This window comes from Acanthochromis polyacanthus, chromosome 17 (genome assembly GCF_021347895.1).
Source record: "Acanthochromis polyacanthus isolate Apoly-LR-REF ecotype Palm Island chromosome 17, KAUST_Apoly_ChrSc, whole genome shotgun sequence".
Lineage (NCBI taxonomy): Eukaryota > Metazoa > Chordata > Actinopteri > Pomacentridae > Acanthochromis > Acanthochromis polyacanthus.
This window is the reverse complement of record NC_067129.1, coordinates 24,541,742-24,564,976: the sequence shown is the minus strand read 5'-3', so window position 1 is coordinate 24,564,976 and position 23,235 is coordinate 24,541,742. Positions and strand designations below refer to the sequence as shown.

General features: G+C 40.7%; 2 protein-coding genes across 3 annotated transcripts; one reads left to right on the top strand and one right to left on the bottom strand.

Moving 5' to 3' along the window:
- Nucleotides 1–548: 548 nt before the first annotated feature.
- LOC110954697 (C2 domain-containing protein 2) lies at nt 549–20,205 on the bottom strand. 2 transcript variants are annotated; one of them, XM_022199352.2, is made up of 13 exons: nt 19,351–20,205; nt 18,844–18,939; nt 17,270–17,389; nt 14,587–14,688; nt 14,107–14,223; nt 9,174–9,282; nt 6,193–6,301; nt 6,011–6,075; nt 5,780–5,895; nt 5,476–5,638; nt 4,353–4,594; nt 3,722–3,989; nt 549–2,437 (listed from the first exon to the last, which is right to left on the bottom strand). In XM_022199352.2, the coding sequence occupies exons 1-13, from the start codon at nt 19,633–19,635 to the stop codon at nt 2,217–2,219; spliced, it is 2,013 nt and encodes a 670-aa protein (XP_022055044.1). In that variant the 5' UTR covers nt 19,636–20,205; the 3' UTR covers nt 549–2,216. The 2 variants fall into 2 exon arrangements, with proteins under 2 accessions (XP_022055044.1, XP_051793380.1); XM_051937420.1 differs by lacking the exon at nt 549–2,437 and adding an exon at nt 2,444–3,505.
- Nucleotides 20,206–20,327: 122 nt separating this feature from the next.
- On the top strand, nt 20,328–21,838 carry atg101 (autophagy related 101). The gene is made up of 2 exons (XM_022199353.2): nt 20,328–20,974; nt 21,066–21,838. Exons 1-2 carry the CDS (start codon nt 20,723–20,725, stop codon nt 21,468–21,470), a joined length of 657 nt encoding a protein of 218 aa, XP_022055045.1. The 5' UTR covers nt 20,328–20,722; the 3' UTR covers nt 21,471–21,838.
- Nucleotides 21,839–23,235: the final 1,397 nt, after the last annotated feature.

The window sequence follows — 23,235 nt, the reverse complement described above, 5'->3', positions numbered from 1 at the left end:
GCCTCTGCACGTATAAAAGCCTCTGGAAAATTAAAAAAGGGAAACAGCATCGCCACACGTACAGACTTAAAGATATACGAGGGAGAATTTACGACGGCCTCAACATTTAAAGTGTCACCACATTCTCAGTTTTTCAATCAATATTTATTGCTGAAAATGAAATACCTCGATGTGTATATTAGTGACAGGCCCTACAGGGATATGGCTGACGTTCAGCCAGTCAGCAAGTTGTTGTGCACAAACAGAGCGGATAAATTAAAAGAACATCGGGAAGCAGTTTATTATTTACATACAGCCCTACTGCTAACCAAATGCACGAGAAGCTGATGCTTGCAGGCTGCTGTAAGGGCTCTGAAACCAAGCGTGATTTAAACAACCCGTTGTCTCCTCTGTTCCTCAGAGTTTAAGTGTTTCTGAGTGATTGAAGCATTTTTTTTTCCTGCCTCAATCTGGCTTGTTTTGTTACACTACGGTCAGTGATGGTGGATGAAAGATCACCATCGCACTGCCACGTAAACACCGAGACACAAAGACTCCCACACCGTATCTGCAGAAGAGTGTTGTCACAAGTGAGTGTTTTTAATTCTCAGATAGTCTAATAATGTAAACACTCGGTTATCAGATATGTTATGTGCATAGGCTTCTTGATTATAGACGCTGCTGATGATGCAGGAGCACAGTGGTATGTTTGTCTATCAGAGCCATTCCAACAGTTCACTACAGTCTCTTAGTCCTCCTTCGACAGCAGGTGCAGCGTCTGGACCTAAAAGTCCTGTCAAGTTGAGGGGGGGAAAAAAGCCTCGAGCAGCTGCGACATCATCCTCAGAATAACTGTAAGGCAACCTGTTGGTTCTGTCTATCACCGTGCTGCATCAGTTCTCTGAGCAGAATAACTTATTGATGAACAGTAGTTAACATGAAGTACAGAAATAAGCTGCTCACAAAAAAATACAATCATTAGCTGGATTTTAAAAAAAAAGCAGCCCATGAGTTTGGTTGCTCCCAAAAGGTGTTCACACTTTGTTTTGTTCAAAACTACATCGTTGAAAAACAATAAAACATTAAATGACAGAAAAAAAAATGTTTGTTCCATTCAGATAATGTAATGCAGGAGTGAAATAAGCGCAGAATAAGTTTCATCAATGCGGCATGTATGGCTGCGTGTAACATCACAGTCCCTGGATAAAGGTTCATTCAGTTCCCGTCTGACACATTAACAACCCTGCCGATAACGTTAGTGTACAGGAGGAATCTTTTAGGAAGACAAGGAGAAAGTTGCATATCATTTGAAAGCACTGCAAGAAGCACAGAATGGCCTGCTGCACATTTAGAAGGGTGTTACCTTATTTAAACAGCCGGAGAAGGACGATAACATGATCTCTGTACATGCCAAACAACTCAATTTACTGTCTTTGTTAGCTATAAATCATATTTTGAATAGCTCGGCTTTACAGCTTTCATATGCACATTACATACTTAATCTAGTTTTGTTTGGGATAAATTTGGAAAGATTTCAGACAAATTATTTCATAATATTAGTGTCAAAAAGTAGTCGTATTATTCTCCCACATGGACCATATGTGCAAAGAAAAGATCATCTCCCTTTGTGAACATTTCTATTTAACATGAAGAAATACAGAAGAGTCTCTATCACAAGAGTAGCTCCTGTCATTGCACTTTAAATCAAAGGTACTAGAGTTGTGCAAATCATACAAACACCACTCTGCTCTTCATCTTTGGTCCTGTTGATCCACCGCAGGAAATTCACGGTTTACAGCAGGGAGAGTTTTCTGGTTGCCCTCAGCGTTGGTGAGGTAAAGCAGCGGCCCATATCAGTCCCTTCAGGTCGTACTAAGGCCATAAAAGCACTTAAAGATTTCAAAATGTTGCATAAAATCAAATACAAAGAAACATGCAAAATAATATCCTCTGAAATTCCATCAATCCAGGACAGGATACCTTCATCCACACATGCACACACTTTCAGTGGAATGTCTGCTTCATATGAGAAGCACTTAAGCAGGATACAGCTGTAAAAGAAGATATTTTTCCACCTGCACTGCCTTCCCTTTCAAAACACAGGAGCCCCAGTATGCAAGTCGGGCGTTAGGGGGAGCAGGTTAGTCAGGGTGTTAGCCAGTGCATCTCTGAGGTGGAGGTGATGATGGTAGCTGTTGTGGGAGGGACTGAGGTGAAGGGCAAGGAGGACGGGGAGGTCACGCATGTGGCTCCCCCATGGAGGTAGAGCCGTTGGCTTTGCTCTTATTCTTACTCTTGCGGTTGAGCATGCGGCTAAGTGTGGCTGTTCGGCTGGCTCGCTCCACGGCGGCCGGAGACTCCAGGTACACCAGGTCATTGTGTGACTGGCTCATCCCCGGGTCTTTGCGCTGGTGACGCCGCCGGAAGAAGAGCTTCGCACTCTTCTGTAGGAAGCTGCCTATAACAAAAAAAAGGGGGGAAAAAAGGAGAGGGAGGCATCTTAAACATTGTCTGAGTCAAGGATGAGGTCAAGATGACAGCACTCAAAGCAAAGAAATGACAAAGAAAAATCAGGCTCGTCTTTGAGCAGTAATATGAAGACAGCAGAGGCACAGAATTTGAGTTAGTCTGGATATAAAATGTCATTATTTTTCTTTCTATCTATTCATCACAGAGATTTTGACCTGTGACCAACGAATTTTAATCTGGTCGTCCTTGAATGTAAATATTTCGGGCAAAATACAAATTTTCTGCCAGTGTTCCCGAGATATTACATTCATGAGAAAAAGACAAACCATAGCTGTCACCAGTGCAGAAGTATGAATATACTGTATATTAGACATTTATACCTTCTACTATTAGCCTTTCCTCTGTGCAGCTCTGGATAGTGAGGCTCATTCAGTAAAACTGAGTTTAATCACCAGCTAACACATCCTAAATGTACCCAGACAGAGCAGCTGTGTAGTCCAGCCTGGATGCAAACATCGTTCCTCACTTTCAGCAAGTACCTGGGTTATCCTCACTGTCTGTAGATTATCTTAGTACAAAACAAAGTAAATGAAGACATTATCAAAAGGATAAATGACAAATGAAGAAAGAGACATCGGTATTTTCCATATGTAGCACACTGCTTCAGAAAAGGCTGAACAATATACAAACAAACAGCTTTTACTGATATTGCAGAATGAGAACTCAGATTTTTATTATGTGTCTAATATTTTACTGCATATAAAAAGTCTTAATGCAGTGTGTCAGAATGCAAGTGAATATGCCAAAATCTTCACAGCAATTAGTTTATATTGTGCAGCCCCACTACACATCTAAATTCTAAATTAAAGACACTAACATAAATAAGTGATTTTAATAACCTACCTAATGAATCTGACAGAAAAACAGCATAGAAAAACTGTGTTATCTACTCTACTGCTAGGAGAAATGATGTATACTAGAGAACCAGGGTTACTACAAGTAACTCATGAAGTAACTTACTCATCAGGACATAATGTGTGCTTAGCACTGCTTTCTTCTAAGATGGCAGTGATGATAGTTCAAGAAGAAAAGAGAGAAAAGAGCACAAAAACAGACTGCATCACAGAGAAAACTCATCAATTTGTACCTTTTAGGCAAAAATCTTATTTGAGGATAAAGTAAACTAAAAAATATTACTCCTATAAAGACCAGAATTACCAACGTGTCCATCCACAGTTCAGGGAGCCAGTCAGTCCCCTCTCTGAGATCTCACCTCTGCTCTTCTTGCAGCTCGCCTCAGACACACACATGGAAAGCGAGGTATGGTCTAGTTCCTCTCCGGTTTGGCTCTCCCAGTCTTCTGGAGGCCGGCCTATTCCACTGGGGCCTTCCTGGGGTTCAGACACCTCTGGCAGGCTACTGGTCCCTGACGCAATTGCTGTGGTCATGTCCTGAGTAGAGCTGCCCTCTGACATCGAGGCATCCATCGCTGCAGCATAGCCCGCCATCAGAGCCAGTTCATCATCCTGAGACAGGGGCGTCTGGGAAATGAAGCATATTCGCATTTTAAAAAATCAATTACTGTTAAAGTCAGATTTCCTTTGGCAATGTGATTATGGAAACTGTTAAATGCATGAGCTTCTTCCTGCTTCAAACAAGGCATGCATTTTCATTTAGGATCTCTGTCTGATAAACCACAGGTTATGAAACACAATAAAAGTGTTGGTGGACACTGTCTTTAACTGGAAGCAAATCGTTTAGATTGGCCACACTTGGGCTTCAATGCTTTTGCTACTCCTTTAAACCCTCTTATATTAATTAAGTAAAACTGCTGTCCTGATGTGAATTAGTGAAACAGTATGATGCAGCAGTGAAGAGCTGCTAGTGGTAGAGCTCATCCTTACTTTTGCTATGCCTGAGATGATGATGGTGCTCTTCTTCACTGGGGACTTGAGCTTCTGCTTGGCAGACTGGTGGAGCTGTTTGATTGCTGCTTCAGCCACTGGGTCTGTTCCATTGAGCATCAGCAGCTCAGTGTCAGAGGAGGACAGGGCCTTACTGACGGTTCCTCCCAGCATAGACACCTGCTCTGAAACACGACGCTCTGCGAGCTTGGGCTTGTTGACCACCGCTTTTTGGGCAGGATCTGCAAAAGCAAAAAAGTGTGTCATGAGACCACTTCAAGGGCATGCTCTGGAAGTTCAGAGAATCTTTTTGGATGTTGTGCACTGGGGTACTTAACCCCATAAAAATCCATCTCCATGTATCAAGAGGACATAAAATTGCTTTGATGTAATTCTACAGCTTTGCTTTTTCTGGGAACGTGCAGATCTGTGAAGTCCCAACATTTCTCTCCACTTATTGCAGCACAGACACACCAGCTCACCTATGACTCTCCTCACAAACTACTTTCAAATGTTAAGATTGGAGTAATTCAATCAGACATGTTCAAACCAGAAAGCGATTCTGAAGATAAAAAAATTATACAGAATCTCCCACCCTACAAGTTGACAGGATTGGGCTAAATCTGTTCTTCCCTGGAGGGGAGGTTTGAATATTTGTCAGTTTAAACTTTGGTTATCACACTTAGACCAACATACTGATGTATACATGTAGTGTAATATGGTGTATGTAGGTTTATTCCAGGTGTAACAGCAGACCACTGCAATGATGTAAGAATAATGCAGTTCAACTATTATAACCAACACCAGCTCATTTTCTAACAAAAATGACAGATACAGTAACTTCATGAGTCACCATTGCAGCAACAACAGCTTTGCCCTGGAAACATTTCCACTATAGTCTGTGCTATTTGCAGCTTGTTCTCGGTATTTGCAGTGTTTTGTTTCAAAATGCTGTGTTGTCAGATTGGAAAAGATGGTTCCTAATTTTCTCTATAAAGTCGCAGTGTGTTGCGCTCTCAGCACCACTGACATACTATTGTATATCAACGGAGGGACAAATATCTTTTCAGAATAAGAGTCATCCTTGCCCCCTTGTTGAGTCTGACAGTTTCCAGTGCTGTACCTATGCTCGGTGGGAGTGGTCGACCTGGCTTGCTCTTCACCGCTGTAATGGTGGTGACCACGGTGCCACAGGGCATGACTGTACGGTCCATCTCCACCCTCTTACTGGAGGCTGGGGTAGGAGGGTGCCAGGACCTCACCTCACTGGGCTCCATGTAGGTAAACTGAAAGATACAATTCAAGTTTATATTCCAACTTTGTGTGAATAAAATCCCAAGATAGATGAAAAAAAAAAAATCAACCAAATCTGCTAAGTTAAAGCAAACATGATCATATCCAAGTGTTAACTGGGATGATGTCCTTACGTCAGTAGTAAGTGATCCAGTAACGATGTCTTTGGTCATGAGTGCAAATGTTTGCTGTCCTTTGGGCTGCTTCTTTACAAGATCAAAAGGCACTGAAACCTGACCTAGTGAGGAATCTGAGAGAGAGAAAAAATAATAATTTAGTTTTTTAGTACCAAAGCAAGTGACAGTCAAAGCTCAGGAACAAAATAACTCTTCATTGCATTGAATACCACATAAATATTTCCTTACTCTCTTGAGGTTGTCCATCGTTCACCAACTGAATATTGAGCTCTTTTGATCGTCCATTCAGTTCACTGGTGAGACAAAACAACATAGATATTTGGACATGTTAACATACTCCTGCATGATGTAATTGCAAAAACAAATGTCATGTCTTCAAGGACAGTGATGGTATCTCAGACTAAACTTACAAGATAAATGGCTGGTCCCAGGCAGGACTGGTTGTGTTCTTCAAAACAGAGGTGTGAAACTTCTGTGGAGGATCATCTAACTGGAGCACACACAGAGGATTCATGCTGCCTACAAACACAGCAGAAAGCAACTCAGTCAGAGTGCTTGTCACAAAAAAAACAACTCTGTGATCCAAGAGCTGACCACATATTCATTTAAAATTCTTCAGTCAATCACATAAAATGTGCTGCTGCGAGATAAACTTTTGCAACAGTCACTTCCACGGCTTCACTTTAATGGACAGCTGAGGAGTCAGCGTACATTGTATACATGATGAATTATATATGGGTTAGAGGACTCAGAAAGTACTGGTCTTCCAGAGCACAGAACAAGCTTTTTTTTTTTATTACACACTAGTAGAAACAAGCCAGCTGTTGTGTGGTAATGAATGCAGGATCAGCAAGAGCCTTATAGACAGAGCATCTACTGCAGCACCTCTGGATCTGCCTTCAAGCCCACAGGAGGTCTCACAAGTAAAGTGAAGCTGAGACAAGGTGTTCTACACTTAAAGGCAGGAAAATGTATAGCGATGTGTTGAATGCTGTGTCATGTTTCTGCTATGCAATATTAAGTGTTGGGCAAAATGCTTAAGAGGATGTTTGGAGTCTGCTGACTCATGAGTAGAGAATGACTCATCACAGGAACTACCAAAACACAGTTGTTGTGGGTGATGTTAAGGTCTCATTACTGAACAATCATGTTAACAACCTCTCATCAACTCAAAATATACACTGTCCTCACAAAGCCCGGCTGTGCTCGTTTTCCTCTGATCACAAGGGAATCTCACTTATGTGCAACACTGGGCGTGCTGGTACTGATGTATGTTGATTACTAACACACTGCCGACATTGTTTAGCTTTAAACAGCAGATTTCCAGGAGACTTAGCAGAGTAAATCAGCAACCAGGCTAAAAAGCACAGTCCCACTTCTTTTAATTAACATCTGCCTTATTTCTTAAGTAAAAAAAACAAGCTTTTCTTGCAAATCAAATCAAATGTATTATATAGCACACTTTAAAACAATGTCAGCTGACCAGAGTGCTGCACAGTTTATAAAACAGGTAATGCCAAAAAAAACGTACAAAAGAAAAAACACAAGTCAAACCACAGATTAAAAACTGGCAAAATCAATAATTATGAAACATTAAACAAGGTTCTTAAATTCTTAAAAATATCAATGGAAGAGAAAAGACTGACTGAAGAATCTATTCCAAAGCTTTAGAGCTGCTACACCACAGTCACGATCCCCCACCTGTCTCAATGGTGGAACAGTGAACACTAACAGCAGCTGTACAGAGGTACAAAGAAGGGCAGTTCTGAAATGTACCCATGTGCCAAGCCATGACTGACTTTGCAAACAAATGAAGGAAACTTAAAATCAGCTCTGCATTTAACAGATAGCCATTGACGTTGCTAATACAAGTGTAATGCTTTCCCTTTTTTTGTACCAATCAGGAGTCTTACAGCAGCTACAGATGAGACACAGAGGGCTGACCAACACCCATATATAGAGACTTAAAGTCATTCCATGTACTACAATGTTGATGGGAGACAGGAGAATGATGACAAAGCCTTTGTCTATCATGGAGGACACTTCCCACCCTCTACAGGAAACAGTAACATCACTGGGCATCTCCTTAAGTGACAGACAGCTTCACCCGCAGTGTCTAAGGGAGAGATACTGCAGATCCTTCCTTCCTGCTGCAGTCAGACTGTTCAATCAAGCCTGCTCCCAGTAGTTCAGTTCACCCACTAACAAACTGCAATAAAAACATAAATAAGGACACTATGTGCAATTTCACTGAATTTTTTCTGTAAACATTTATATTCATATTTCTTCTATAAGGAGAAAGCACCTATTTACATCTGTGCACTGTGTGCATTGTGTGCTGCTCTTTTTCTTTGTACTGTTTCTTCTTCTGTGACACTAAAACTTCCTCCGCTGTGGGATCAATAAAGGTCTAATTTATCAATCTATCTATAATGGCAATGTAAATAAAAGGAGTGTAGTAAGGCATTTGGGGAAATAAGCTGATTAGCTGAGAGTTGGTGAGAAAAATCAATACCAAAAAGAGCAAAAAGAAACAACAACAACAACAAAACAAAAGGGAAAAAAAAAAAGTTTTCAGCAGGGTTATGACCTGAATATTTTTTGGCTGAGTGTAGTGGCATCCTGGTGTCACTATGAAGCTGTAAGCAGCCAGCAGAGACACTGAGTCAAGCGCAGAAATAATCAGACATGCAGTCCTACAGAACAAACTAACACATGTCATGCTCCTCCTATTTTCAGGACATAAGTTTGGAATGCATGTGTCTAAATAAATCCCTTAATAAAAATACTAATCCCACAGTGTAGCAAAGATTGTGGTTCTTTCCAGGTTACTGACCTATGAAGCAAGTTTGAACAGAGCATCCTCCAGACAAGGTTAGCTATGCATTATAAGTTACCATGGTGATCTAAGAACAACCTTCATGACATTAAAAAACTTTGGCTTTAGGCTCCACCTAATATGATTGGTTTGGAGGCTGATGAATAGTGTTTACATGTGTGCAGATAAACCATGGAGCTCATTATTTGTTAATCAGTCTCCTGTTATTAGCCATTCCATGCTGATCCCATTGGCAGTACTGCTGTTTTTGATGCTAAAGCTGAATAACAATGCCATCTAACCAGAGGCCTCTGTCTTTTTGCTTTTGACTTGCAGACACAAACATCTCTAATCTGTTAAATTTTGACTTGAAGAAATTAAACTCAGAAAACATGATACATCTTTCACAAAGCAACTGTGAATTGTTTACATTCTTTTGACATTATTAGATTTATCACTCAGTGATGTAGCTGTAGTTCTTCAAAGGCCTGGTGTGTGAAAGTGTAGAAAAAGACAAAGTGAAGTCATCAGAATGTGGCTGTTTAGAAATGAATAAGAAGTCATGCAACCAACCTGCAGCATCTTCCTCCTGATTAAGTGTGACTCGGATGTTTTTTACTAGCAGCTTCCAGTCGTGGGCACGGGGGGGCTTTGGGGGTGATACCACTTTGTTGTGTGCTTCCTATTGGAGAAACCATACAGTGCATAAGTAAATACCTCCACAAAATTGATCTACTGATTGCAACATAAGAGCACCGATGTAAGCAAAGTAGTAATCCCCAGATGTTTCAGCTAGAAATAGCACAATCCTGTGATGACACTGTTGTATGAATAATCAAAGGCCTTTGATAATCAGATGTGAAAGAAAAAAGTCAAACTATAGTAATCCTAGATGGTAGCTGCAGTATGTTCATAAATTTGTTAATGTTAAGTGTACTCTTAATTTTCGGTGGGAGCAAAACTACAGTCCCTGACAAAAGTCTTGTCGCATAAGGATATAGTAACCTTAAATGGCATATAACTTTATTTCTAATCAATCAGTTCTCACAAAAAATGGTTCATTTTAATGTCAACGGCTTTCACATTAATAACTGGGTGCAAATTGAACTCGTCATAAAGTGTCCTGATGTTCACGTCTTGGTAAAGCCCATGACATCTGTTTTTGCAAGGACAAAAGTCTTGTCATGTCTTTAAATGATTCAACCAATCACAGATTAGAAGTTCACCTGTGACAAATACTGTAACTGACACATTCCCAGGTGTATATAAAAAGAAATCCAAGACACAAGACCTTCACATGAAGCTCAACCTGACTCCGACAGCATGCCAAAGATCCAACCACAGACCAAAGTGCTGATCATCAAGAGCCTGAAGACCAAGTCTGCTGCTGAGGTGGCAGACAGCTTTAATGTATCCAAATGTCAAGTAGAGAGGACAAGAAAAAGATCTGAAGAAACTGGTGATGTTTATGACAAGCCCAGGTCAGGCAGACACCTGTTAGAGAAGAGCATCTGTTGCTTCGACAGTCCAGGGTCAGCCCTTTTTCAACTGCAACAGAGTTACACATGAACTGGTTGCCAGAAATCCCTGTATCTACAAGAACAGTTCGTCAAATTCTCTCACGCGGAGTTCTCCATAGTCAAATTAGTGCATAGAAACCAGCATTAAACAGAAGAAAACAAAAAATCGTGTTGTATTTGTCAAGGTCCACAGCTTGCAGGAAGGATGGACAATGAAAAGTGGCAGAAGGTTGATTTTTCTGATGAATCATCCATTGAACTGCATCCCAATCAACCTTAAATCCTGCAGAAGCCGCACTGACCCATGAGTCACCAAGAAAACACTCAAGTTTGGTGAAAGAAAAATCATGGTTTGGGGTTACATCCGGTATGGGGTGTACGAGAGCTCTGCAGAGTGGATGGAAACATCAACAGTCTGAAGTATCAAGAAATTCTTGCTGCCCATTACATCCCAAACTATAAGAGAGGGCAAACTCTGCAGCAGAATGGCGTTCTTTCTCATACTTCAGCCTCCACATCAAAGTTCCTGAAAGCAAAGAAGGTCCAGGAGCTCCAGGATTGGCCAGCTCAGTCACCAGACATGAACATTATTGAGCATGTCTGGGGTAAAATGAAGGAGAAGGCTTGGAAGATGAAACCGAAGAATCTTGATGCACTCTGGGAGCCCTGCAAGACTGTTTTCTTTGCCATTTAAGATGACTTTATCAATAAGTTATTTGAGTCATTGATGAGACGTATGGATGCAGTCCTCCAAGCTCTGGAAGTCATACACAATATTAATTCATTTTTGCAAGACACTATGACTTAATGTTCTGATGTTTTTATAGCATATTTATGTATTCAGAATAAAGTATATGTATAATTTCAACATTATTTTTGTATGCGACAAGACTTTTGTCCAAGCAAAATCTGACCTTTCTGTCCTAATTAAATGATAAAACTCAATGAATGATACAAAACTTTATTTTGGCATAACAAATATAATGTAGAAGCTTTGTCATTCATATGAGCCATTTCTGATTCCAATTGATCAACTACAAGTCCAGTTGTTATTTGTTGTTCCTACAACTTAAGAGAAGCGACAAGACTTTAGTCAGGGACTGTATGTAATCTGAACATGACTGGAGGACTCAATGCAAAACAGCCATGTTGATGGAAGGTTCTCTTGTCCATAATTTGCATTGGACAAATTTTGACAATAGAGAATTTGCATTAGAAATAGTTCAAATTGAAATGCTTTAGAATTTGCATTATTGAGAATTTGTTTATGCATTTTTAATCCTGACAGATCAAAATTGGATTCTCTGATTAGACTTTTTTAAACATTAGCACATCAATGTATCTGATTAATTTTGAGCATAAATAACTTTTAACTGCATTAAAGGCTGATTTTGAATTGGTCTTCCAATTCTTCCTAAAGCTTTTTCAGAACTTGACTGGCTTTGATCATCTAGTACTCAGTATTGTACTGATCATTTCAAAACTTTAAACCACAGAATTCAGTTGGACAACCTCAGATGATGGTACAGCAATTAGCAACAAAACAAATAGAAAACAAATGAATTATTCAACACTTAATGCATCTCAAATAGGTGGCTGGTCTATTCTCCATTTCATATCAGGCAAGTCGTTTGGGAAATAGGAGATTTTAAGAGTTAAGTTTGGGACCTGTTGACCGGTAATATGCATTTATCAGAACTGTATTGAAGTGAAGCAGGCAAGCAAATAGTCCACTAAAAAACTGATGTATGCTGAAACCCAGTAATACTAACTACAGAAGTATATTCATGGAAAAAAAAGAAACTTGTTGCATGTCATGCTGTGATTTTATACATTTCTAAGTACCATTTACCATAAAAGTGAACACATAGTTCAAGATCTAATCAGAAACACGTGTCCATGACATCATGTGATGGCCAGGCAAAGAGCACACCAGTAAAAACCTTTCTACGGATCCGTGTGAGCACAATAAACTCTGATCAGTTCACTCTTTAAGGTAGAATTTCAGTGTGGGACCTTCGTCAAAATCCTTGGTCGTCCGTACAGCAAATTACGGACGACCAACTCCTGCCAAATCCAAATTTTTGGTAGTCCGTACAAATTTCTGGTCGTCCGTAATTCGTGGCGTTTTTTTTTTAGTTGAAGCAAAAAATAAAATTGATTAAAAAGTCACTTTTTTAAAAATCTTTAATTATATCTTGTGTAACTTTAATACTACACTCCAGTAAGACTTAGATCATCATCCTGAGATCATTATGATCACTTTTAATATGGCAACTCTACAGAAATAACATTGAAAATTTAAATGTAGCATCAAGTCCTCCAGTAGCACTGAGATCATCATCCTGAGATAATTTTTAACATAACAACTATGTACATTATTACTAGTATCATCTATCTAACATTAAAATAAACTTATCTCTGATAAGCAAATATGAGATATTATAATATCATCATCATCATACCAAGTCTATATATCTTCATATCCAATACTAATATCTTCATATTATCATTAGTCTCTCTGACCAACAAGAACAAATATGGCTTAGACAAGTTAGCACAAAAATATCACAAAAATGTCATACCAAAAAAGTCCTAAGACCACATCATCCCTGAGAACATTCCTTGATAACAAAACCCAAGCGTCTGCCCTAATAACCTGTGTGATCCAAACTGAGACCTGTGTGGAGATGTGGGAATCGAACCTCCAAACATCGAATAATAAGAAAAATCGGAAATGAAACTCTTCATTATCCATTATAGCCCCCTCTGTACTGTCATTCAGTGATCGAAGCGAGACCCCTAAGGAAAGTTGGGAACCGAAGCAATAAATATAAATAAATGGTTAGAGTCGGAATCGACATCGCTCAACATCCACACGAACCCCAACCGGAAACTGAAACCTGCGCGAAAGTGATGCGCAATGACACAAGATGGCGGCCTCCTGCAGGTTGAGAACCGAGAAGTTATTCCTTGTTTAAAATTGGTAAGAAATCATTACCTCCGCTAGGAGGTTATGTAATCACCGGAGTTTGTTTGTCTGTCCGTCTCTGTGTGTGTGTGTGTCTGTTTGTCTGTTAACAGCATAACTCAAAAAGTCATGGACGGATTTTCACCACATTTTTACAGGATGTCCAGAAGAGCAAAAGTAACAATCGATTAGATTTTGGAGTTGATCCGGATCACCGTCTGGATCCAGGATTTTTTTGAAGGTCGAAGGACAATTGCGAGGGATGGCCGCCAGGCCATCTCTCAATTGTACAGACAGAGGTCGCCGGATCGATCCCAGGCGACGGCCGAATTCCGCGCGGCCGGTTCGGCCTGCCCGAGCGAGTCGGGACCGACGGAACGAAGCGGCGGCGACGCGTACGGTACCGTCACGTGCGCGCGCAACGCTACCGTTACGTGCGTGCGGCGGCGCCGCCGTCAAAACACTGTGCTGTTACACTGTACATGAATGTTATGCTTTGTGCACAAAGATCCCGGGCGACGGCCGAATTCCGCGCGGCCGGTTCGGGCTGCCCTAGCGAGTCGGGACCGACGAAACGAAGCGGCGGCGAAGCGTACGGTACCGTCACACGCGCGCGCAACGCTACCGTTATGTGCGTGCGTCAAAACACTGTGCTGTTACACTGTACATGCATGTTATCCTTTGTGCACAAACTGAAGAGATGTAGATATCGTAATGACGAGTCGTCCTACCGAGTTTCAGGTCGCTACGGACGAGCGCGAAGGTCCCACACTGGGATTTAGATGACCATTATTCAATGCTGCAAATATGAATCCACTACACTTCTGTTAAGCTTGCTAAGCTGCTGTTGCCACATATTTGCAGTAATCATTGAGCGAAATATAAATATATTAATCATCCTAATTAGTTGCTGTCTGAGGCTTGCATAGAAAAGCATACACTCAGGCGTGGGCTGTTAAATTGCACGACTCTGTAAACACTAACCTGGAATGACTGACTTGCATCATCCACTCACCTTGACCTCTGAGGCCTGAGCAGGCCTGCAGCTCAGCAAAACAGAGGGACGAATCGCACACAACAGTTGTCTCAACTGCTCCTTTATGGCAGCTACACTGCAACTGTTAGCATTGTCCTGATAGAGAGAGACATGACGATATTAGACCAACCACACACGTTAAAAACTTACTGTGACAAACTGAAAACATAACCTGCTTCGCGGAGGGTAAAAAAACCTAATGCAAAACAACATCTTCTCCACTCTTACTGTTCTATTCATTTTTTCAGCTTTTTTTTTTTTAAACTGGGTTAATCCAAATAACTTTTAACTTTGACAACTGACATCTTACAAATCATTAAAGTTTTCGTTATACCACAATGAATATAAAGACATCGTGCTCTCATTTACACAATGTAAAACCATGAACATTTTGTGTAGGTACAGCAGCACTTTTTCTTTGCTTGGGGAACGTCATTTTATCTGCAATGTTGAAATTACCTGGGCGAATGTGGGGGTCACCTGCAACTCCCCTGTCTCCAGGTGAGACACTCCCCAGCTCACCTTGACCTCATCTTCAGCTTCTTGCATGTGCAGATGAAGCTGAGAAAGAGAAAGCGAATAACGCCTCATGATGCCATGGTAGTCATGTTTCACACAGTCTACACTAATTCTACTGATACTGAATCTCACATAAGATGAAAGTGAACCTCTTGATATCAATATACCAAAATATACCAAACATAAAGCAACTCAGCATGTGGGGAGGGTGTGAGGGAACAAAATAAAAGGATTATTGCTGGTTTTTCACCCCTCATCCGAACACAAATCACAGGCGATGCTGTTTGATGACAGAAATGCAGAAATATCAGACCATTAACTGTTAAAGTGTCACTACCGCACCAGTTTTCAGAACATCTGACATAATGCATCTCAGTTGTTGACTACCTTTGAAAGCAGTGAGCAACATTAACATGCTTACTGAAGCTGAAGACACTTTGTCATATGTTGGATACAATATTCTGTCAATCAATTCCAAATTGAACTCTGTGGATAATCTGAAGTGGTACTCGTGTGTTCAATCTGATGTGACACAATTTGTAAGAACAGATTTCTGAGAGTCGACTGTCTGGACTGCTGTTCTTAGCCGTTTAGGCATTGGACATCATATCATCAATGAAAATTTGACTTACAAAATTATTGTTTTTAATCTTAAAGAGAACACCGATGCAATAGACAGATAAACAGATTATTGGTGTGGCTGATGACTGGATCCAGCATTTTAACAATTACCGGTATCATTAAATTCCTCTAATGCAGCCGCCTAGCGGTATCATGTAGGCACCAATCTGTGGTTGCGAGCGATGTTGCGCCCACAGCGAGATGTGATTGATTACATGTCACAAGTAACAGCCTAATAACACTGAAAGATAATCAATAAACAAAAGCATTTCAACAAAGTTTTGTGTTGGAGTTTGTGGTCTTCCAAATTTAGTTCAGTTATCAGTTTCCTTGATAACTAATAATAAAATGTATTGTTTCACCCTCAGCCACCATACACACTACAAAAAACTTAGTCAGGCTCACACACAGGAAAAAGGGTTCTTAGGAAAGTCAGCCAGGTGTACAACTCCTAGATTATGAGAATGTGAAAGTTAACAGGGAGGAGAGATAAGAGAAGCACAAAATGACACTGGGCCTTCCTGCCCCTGCTTGCCTGGATTCCAGTGTATGACTGAACAGCCGCCTCTGTGATGCCAAACAAAGGCCTCGTCAGATCGTACCAGGAATGCTCAAATGGATCCAAAACAGCATTACAGTCTATGTTGATAGGGCCTGGATCTGTTTGTACAAACAACCTAAACTAAAAGGCTAGTTATAATAACAGTAATTATTATTATTATTATTATTATTATTGCGGTTGTTGTTATTATTGGTTATTTAGTTCCTGTACAGAACATTTAGCTATTTAAATAGTCAGTGGTACACACCATCTGACTAAGAACGCAGTGTCTGCCGTGTCATATCATCTGTAAATGCTGTGCTTGCATTTCAAGAAGAATATTGCATTAGCACGACGTAGTTGTCAGTCATCACATGCAGCTGGTCATGTGGTACAGTAGTGAGTTCAAAGACAAAGTACACTGAGCAGCACACCTGAGTGTACCAGCTGTATTATTGTCCATGTACTGTAACTGCCGGGGGCTTCTGTTCTCCACGTCCCACTGCATGATGAGCCAGGAGCATTCTAGCATGGAATCAGTCAAACACTAACAAATGTTCCAGCGGACGGACATTAGAAAGGGCTTCTGACTTTTCCAGACTAAGCTCAAACAGTGAGAGTGAAAAAGAGAGCCGGACTCCCTTTATGTCGAAGCAAACAACAACAGATCCACGATCAAAACAAATAGGGGCAGATCTGTTTTGGTTGTGGAACTCTAATCCTGACTTCAGCTTCCTAGCCTCTCGCTCAGGTGGTATTTATGGCACAATGACCTTAAAGGGGTGACAAGCACCTTACTGGTTTAAAAATAGCCTTAATACAATTGGGTTAGCTTATATATCCAATTGTATCGATACATTGGTGAGGCTTTAATACTGAAGCTAGGAACACAAAAGCTTAATGCAAAGAACCTGCTACATATTCCAACACATTATGTTCCACTTTATTTTAACACTGCATTTCAGTGTACAGCTGGAACAGGAGGTTTAGGAAAGACTGTGCGTAAGTAATAGAAATATTTAACTTAAGAGATGAGCATAGTCAGTTGTGAGTAGGATAAATGACTAATGACCAGGTAAGAACAGAGAGGCTTTAGTCATTTGTTTTAGAACTTTCATCAGTCTTGTGTCCTGACAACCCCTGACAAATGCAAATGTACACAAAGTGGGCCTGTCTTACTGGAAGTTTGCCTGACATGGATGTTAATGAGATCTGTGGGACATTTGCAAAGCACAGAAAGATACCCCAACCATTTAATCTAATGCTGCTGCCAGCAGAGAGCCAATGTCGGGCAGCACATCATGTTCAATAAAATCTCCCATTGAGCGAAACCACAATCATTTCCCAAGGATGTAACTCTGTTTTCAGAGGCCTTGGTATTTTACAAAAAAAACCCCAAATGAACAGAGTTTACTGCTGTAAAATCCATGACTTTAACAGAAACAAATATAGAGCTTTTACCTGCAGCTCCAGTGGAGCTATACAGACTGTGTATTTACAAGGATCTGCTGCTGCCATGGCTGTTGAAGCTGCACTCAGAGAGAACTGAAGCTTCTCCCCAACCACACTGCAGCAAGCCGCCTGTTGGGAGGACAAAGTGAGGCATGAGGGGAAGGTAAATCTACTGAGAATATAAGAGCTAAGGCAGTGACAGCATTTGCATGCAAGTCAAGTAGTTACGCCACATAATCTAAATGAAATTCAAATAAGGCAGAACTCTAGAATTTGTACTGAACAGTAAGGTGCTGTATAGGGATTCATGTGTGAAATGAACTGTTCACTATCATGTGTCACTGATAATAAATTTATATTGCTGTGTAGTACACATAAAATGTGTGCAAGACACTTATTGCAATTAATCAAGAAGGATGTGTTTCCAGTGACTTTTGAAAAAAAAAAAATCAAAAGTAACATATTTGCCTGAGGAGAACTTTATACCGAACTCTGATAACAGACAGCATGCTGTATGTACCTGCTTCCAAAACAGTATCAGCATACTCAATCATCTATGAACACAATAAATCACTTTCACTGCAATGGAAATCAACTTTAAACTACCACCAACTGTAAAATATTCTCTTATTTGAAACACTGTGCTTTAGTGCATTCAATCTAATTTCAGCAGAGAGTGAGTGTCTTAGAGTCTAGTCTGCCATTAGATCACTGTAAGGGGAATCCTAAACATAGGTGCTGGTGCATTCCTGTCTGCCTGCTCCTCCTTAGTGCTGAGCTTGACAGCTATATAAGCTTCTTAAAAATGCACACACACACACACACACACACACACACACACACACACACACACACACACACACACACACACACACACACACACACACACACACACACACACACGGGTAAGAATAAGCCTCTGTTCATTAAACTCGTCGCACTCAACAACAGAACACCTGGTATTTTGGTCCATATCATGATGATCACAAAGAAAGGGCTGACTCTGCATTGGGAGCATTGCAAACGCAACCAGGACAACAACACAGCATGCAATTGGTCCCTATCTGACCCCTCCGAAAAATAAAAGCCCTCCGGTCAGTTTAGTTTCCACCCATTCTACAGCAGCTTGGCACATAATGTGCATGAATGATTAAAAAAAAGAGCAAGCAAGGACTTCAGAACTGTTTTTGACCGCAAGTATACATTCGTAGCATATTTTGATCAACATAATGAGCACGGGGAGTCCTGAACAAATGCTAAGTAGATTAATTAGCAAAATTTAAATTAGTGGGGGAAATGCCTTTACCAAAGTGGACGAGGCGATGAGTCACCACTTGCCTGCTGCAGGCTGAAATGCAGTACTGATTGTTGAGTAACTCCCTTTCCACTGAATTTGAGAAGGGGAGACTGAACTGAGGGACACGCTTTTGTGAATGAAGGATCAGATCTAGATATCTCCCAAGGATAAACACATACACTGATAATTGGAAAGGGACATCACAAAACAGCCATAAACATACAGTGCTGTAGGTACATTTATTTCAACTGTAGTAAAAACCAATCAGACTGTACTGCCAGTGTACCTTGTTTTTGGCAGACTTCTGAAAGCTGGATACTTGGCTGAGCATGAGTTCTGATGCCTCCAGACCATCTTCTTCAAATGTCAACAGAACACCACCCTGACGAGGAGGAAGACAGAAGCTTTACAACAACAGCAAATACCTATTGCACAACTCACGGATCTGGAATGATGAAGCCAATTAATGACGATTGAGCAATGATGTGGGTCATATTGTATCACACTGGCAACATCAGTGCAGATGTTCTGACTTGATAATTCCAAGAACAGACAAAAGATGGCTCAAAGGTTGTGCAAGAAGGTGCAAATTTCAAGCTTCCGAGTGTGCAATGTGAAGGAATATTGGTGTCAATAATTAGGAGATTTGATTGAAGTATCTGACTCTTCCAAAGCTTTTATATACATGCAATCATAGATATTAGATTATGTAACCCAGTCACAGCCGGACTGCATTTTTATTGAAGTCACCTGTCACACTGTGGAGTGGCAGCTGGGTGATCATGAGACTTACCTCTCGCTTCCTCGACTCGTCATTCAAAGCCCTGAACCACGCTCCTCTCCACTGACTTTTCCAGCTTTTCATTGACAGCGCCCATCCCAGCAAAGCGGCGGCTTCCTCCTCCTTCGCCGCATTGTCCTCTGCTGCTCTCCGCTTATTTCCTACAATCCCATGTTGGAAATACTGTACGAAATACAGTACCAGAGTAACCAGGGATGCAATGAACAGTGTGACCATGCACAGCCACTGCGGATCCTCCAAACCAAAATACGAACTGAAACTTTCCGAGTCGGACATTCTTTGCAAACGAAAACGATGATCACAGCTTAGCACACCTCCTCTGAGAAATTTCCTGGCAACCTCATAGTAGCTGTTTGTAAAGGGAACGGCGACATCAATGAAGGCAGTCACCCACGACTGATAACAGCCCCCAATACAAATTATGCTTATTGTTATCCATGCTACTGTATGTAGCAGCTTCTCAAAGCCCAACAGAGGTATCAAGCTAAACAAGCTGGCTATATTAAACTACACCATTGTCAAAAAGCTAATGGTAGTGTGGGTTCAATAAGCATGCAGAATAGCACACTCCTCTCATTGAATATGGTTGTTAGCTTAGTTGGCTAATCTTCACCACGGTTCGCTTAACTAGCTATTCTTCATTAGCTACAGAGCCACCAAAGTTTCTCAAAAACACTTATTTCCAAAGTCTGTGGTAATTCTCCACCAGACGATATCCATATATCGAATAAGAGTCCCGGGGAAACATCCTGAAGCCGAAGAGCGCAGTCCTACCCACTGGACTCGGTCTGCGGCACAGTCTGACTGTACAAAGTTACCGTTTGGAAACGGATATGTGGCACAAACTGTAAGTCCCAGCATGCACAGCGGCTTGAGTAAGCGTTTGTTTTCGTCGAGTGGTTGTGTGAACTGAAACGTTTGACCCAAAATTGTAATTTTTTTCTTGTATATTTGTATTAGGAATATTTCTCTACAACTTTAGAGGAACCGAATGCAATCTAAAAATAGAAGTTAAAGGAAAAAACGACACGAAAAAGGTATTTTGAACTGCGCGGCTTTCCGTAGTTTGTCCTCCTATTTTCATCATTACAACATCCTCTTGTCCCATTTGTAGCAAACATTCAGCTAGGTAGGTTCTGCTGCGATTTCCCTGCGCTAAATACATTTAATTATGTGCGGGTAGGCTATCCTTTACATATAAAAAATAAGATATTCAATATACAGGAAGACACTGTATTGGATAGTCTCCACCCATTTGTAGAGGTAAACAAAGTATACCTTCGTCATTAGCGTGAGCAAGCTGCTAGCTACCGTCACCGCCGTTGAATTGACTCTTATAAATGGAAATAACTAGACTTTTACAATGAATTGTCGATCCGAAGTTCTTGAGGTAACAGTGGAGGCGAGGCAGGTGGAAGAGGCGATGTTGGCTCTACTGCACACCATTTTATTGCACCGCAGTACAGGAAAGTTTCACTACAAAAAGGAAGGTACCTACTCCATCGGCACCGTGGGCACGCTGGACATCGACTGTGATTTCATCGACTTCACCTTTGTCCGAGTCTCCTCGGAGGAGCTGGACAGGGTGATCAGAAAAGCTGTGTCTGAATTCAAGGTAATTAGTAGTTATAACGTGTGATTGTTGACAGCCATGTATGAGGAGGCCTGTAATTTTGACTGAGCTGTATTATCTGCTTTGGTTACAGGATGCTTTGAGCAACTCTGGCAGTGACGGCATGGGACAGATCTCCCTGGAGTTCTACCAGAAGAAGAAGTCTCGCTGGCCTTTTTCTGATGAGTGCATTCCCTGGGAAGTGTGGAGCATCAAGGTTAATGTTGTCAACCTGGCCAATGAGCAGGAGAGACAGATCTGCAGGGAGAAAGTGGGTGAAAAGCTGGGGGAGAAGGTGATCAACGTTGTGGAGGTCATAAACCGCCACGAATACCTGCCAAAGATGCCCACTCAGTCTGAAGTGGACAATGTTTTTGACACTAGTCTCAAAGATGTCCAGCCATATCTTTACAAAATCACATATCAGATCACTGACTCGCTGGGCACCTCTGTAAGCACCACCATGAGAAGGCTGATTAAGGACACGCTGGCGCTGTGAGGACTCTACAAGAATAAGACATGGATGACATGGATTGTCAATAACCGTCTATAGTAATGCTTAACAACTTCTTTTAACATTCAAAAAATGAAGCAGTGTCAGCGTGATCACTTTTTTGATGTCTCTGCTGTTGTTCTGGTATTGCTTGTCCCTTAAGATTTTCAATTATGTAATCTTTATTTCAAAGTTGTTTTGTTTTTGTAAGCTTTATTTTTCCAAATCATCTTCACCAACCATCATCTAGAATCGCAGTTAAACACAGTAAGACATGGCACATATATATCAGTTAAATCTTTCAGAACCTGTGTTGCTGATTTCATATGTAAATTATTGTAAATTTTGACAATAAATGTTGTAATTCATGGTAATTTTAATAAGCATTCATATTTTTTTTTAAACAAAAGATTGCCTCTATAAGTGTGTTCTAAGACTGGATCAAATGAGATAACGTCAAACATTTTAATGCAAAAGATATGGCTGAGTTTGGGAACAGATTTCCTCATCGACATGAAAACTTCCTTTTTGTACGCAGCTTCATGGAGAGTGTGACCTTTCACGTGGGTTAGGACAGGATTTCCAGCTTGCCATTTTTCCAAATTAAAGCAAACACTTCCTAAGTTCACTCCCTTGTTTCCAGCTAGAAATTGTCACAGTGGCCCACAGCTTGAAAAACATCCCTCTGGCTCGGTGTTGTCTCTCTGCCAACAGGAAGACGTGTGTGAAAGCTTCATATCCACACACATATCAAACTAAATACTGTGTGCTTCACCAGTTACACTGACAAACATGACAGCTGGCGATTAATGTGTGCTTTAGTGTATAAAGACATCTCAAGGAAGGTGTTCATTAACTTGACAAAGGTGCTTTCCAAAATTTAAGTCTGTAGATTTTCTGCACACGGGCCTTGTTACTTTTAAGATCAGAGTTTTTGGTGCAAGATGCAGCAGAACTAAGAAGTCAGTATCTCTGAAGCAGTCATATCAGGGGAAAGTATAAACTGAGAAGTTCAATTTGTAAAAATGAAAATCCATCTGATATATAGCAGTAGCAGCTCATACACTGACGATCTCCTGCAGTGAAAATGAAGTTTTTATCCTTGCTAGCATGTTCATATGATGTCTTTTTAGGCTGGAAAACATATGAACAACATAAGCAGTCAGTGCCATGTGAGCATTTACATCTTGAAGCAGCAGTGGACTGATGACCTAAAGAAGCAATCCTGACTACTGGCATGGTGGAATTCTGTATCATTACTCTTCTTCAGATCAGATTCCAGTTCAAACATGTAGGCCTGAATTACCTCAGTAATACAGCCTGCTATCGTGCATCATCGAGTATTTTTACAGTCATAGGTGAGCTTGAGAGGCGGAGACTTCATAAATCTGGACTTTGTAGAGGAAGCAACAGTGTAGAGTTACATCTTAGTCATTTTGCATGGAAAAAAATGAAATATGCAACTTTGATACACAGGAATGAGTTTTTATGGGTTTAATCAACAACCACAGAGGGGCTTTCATCAATTATTCCACCAGCAGGAAACTGATCAACAATTACTCTGATATTTAAACATTAGTATTTCTAATTTATTGAGAAACATTGCCAAACATTTCCTGCTTTTGGGTTGTGACATGGCATGATTGGATCATTTTATTGTCATTTACCAAAGTAAACTGAGTGTCTGTGGACAGTTAGTCAGTCACTTAGTTTTTTTTTTAAACGCATCACCTTGGACTAGTTTAAGTAAAGGACAATTTTCCTGCAACAA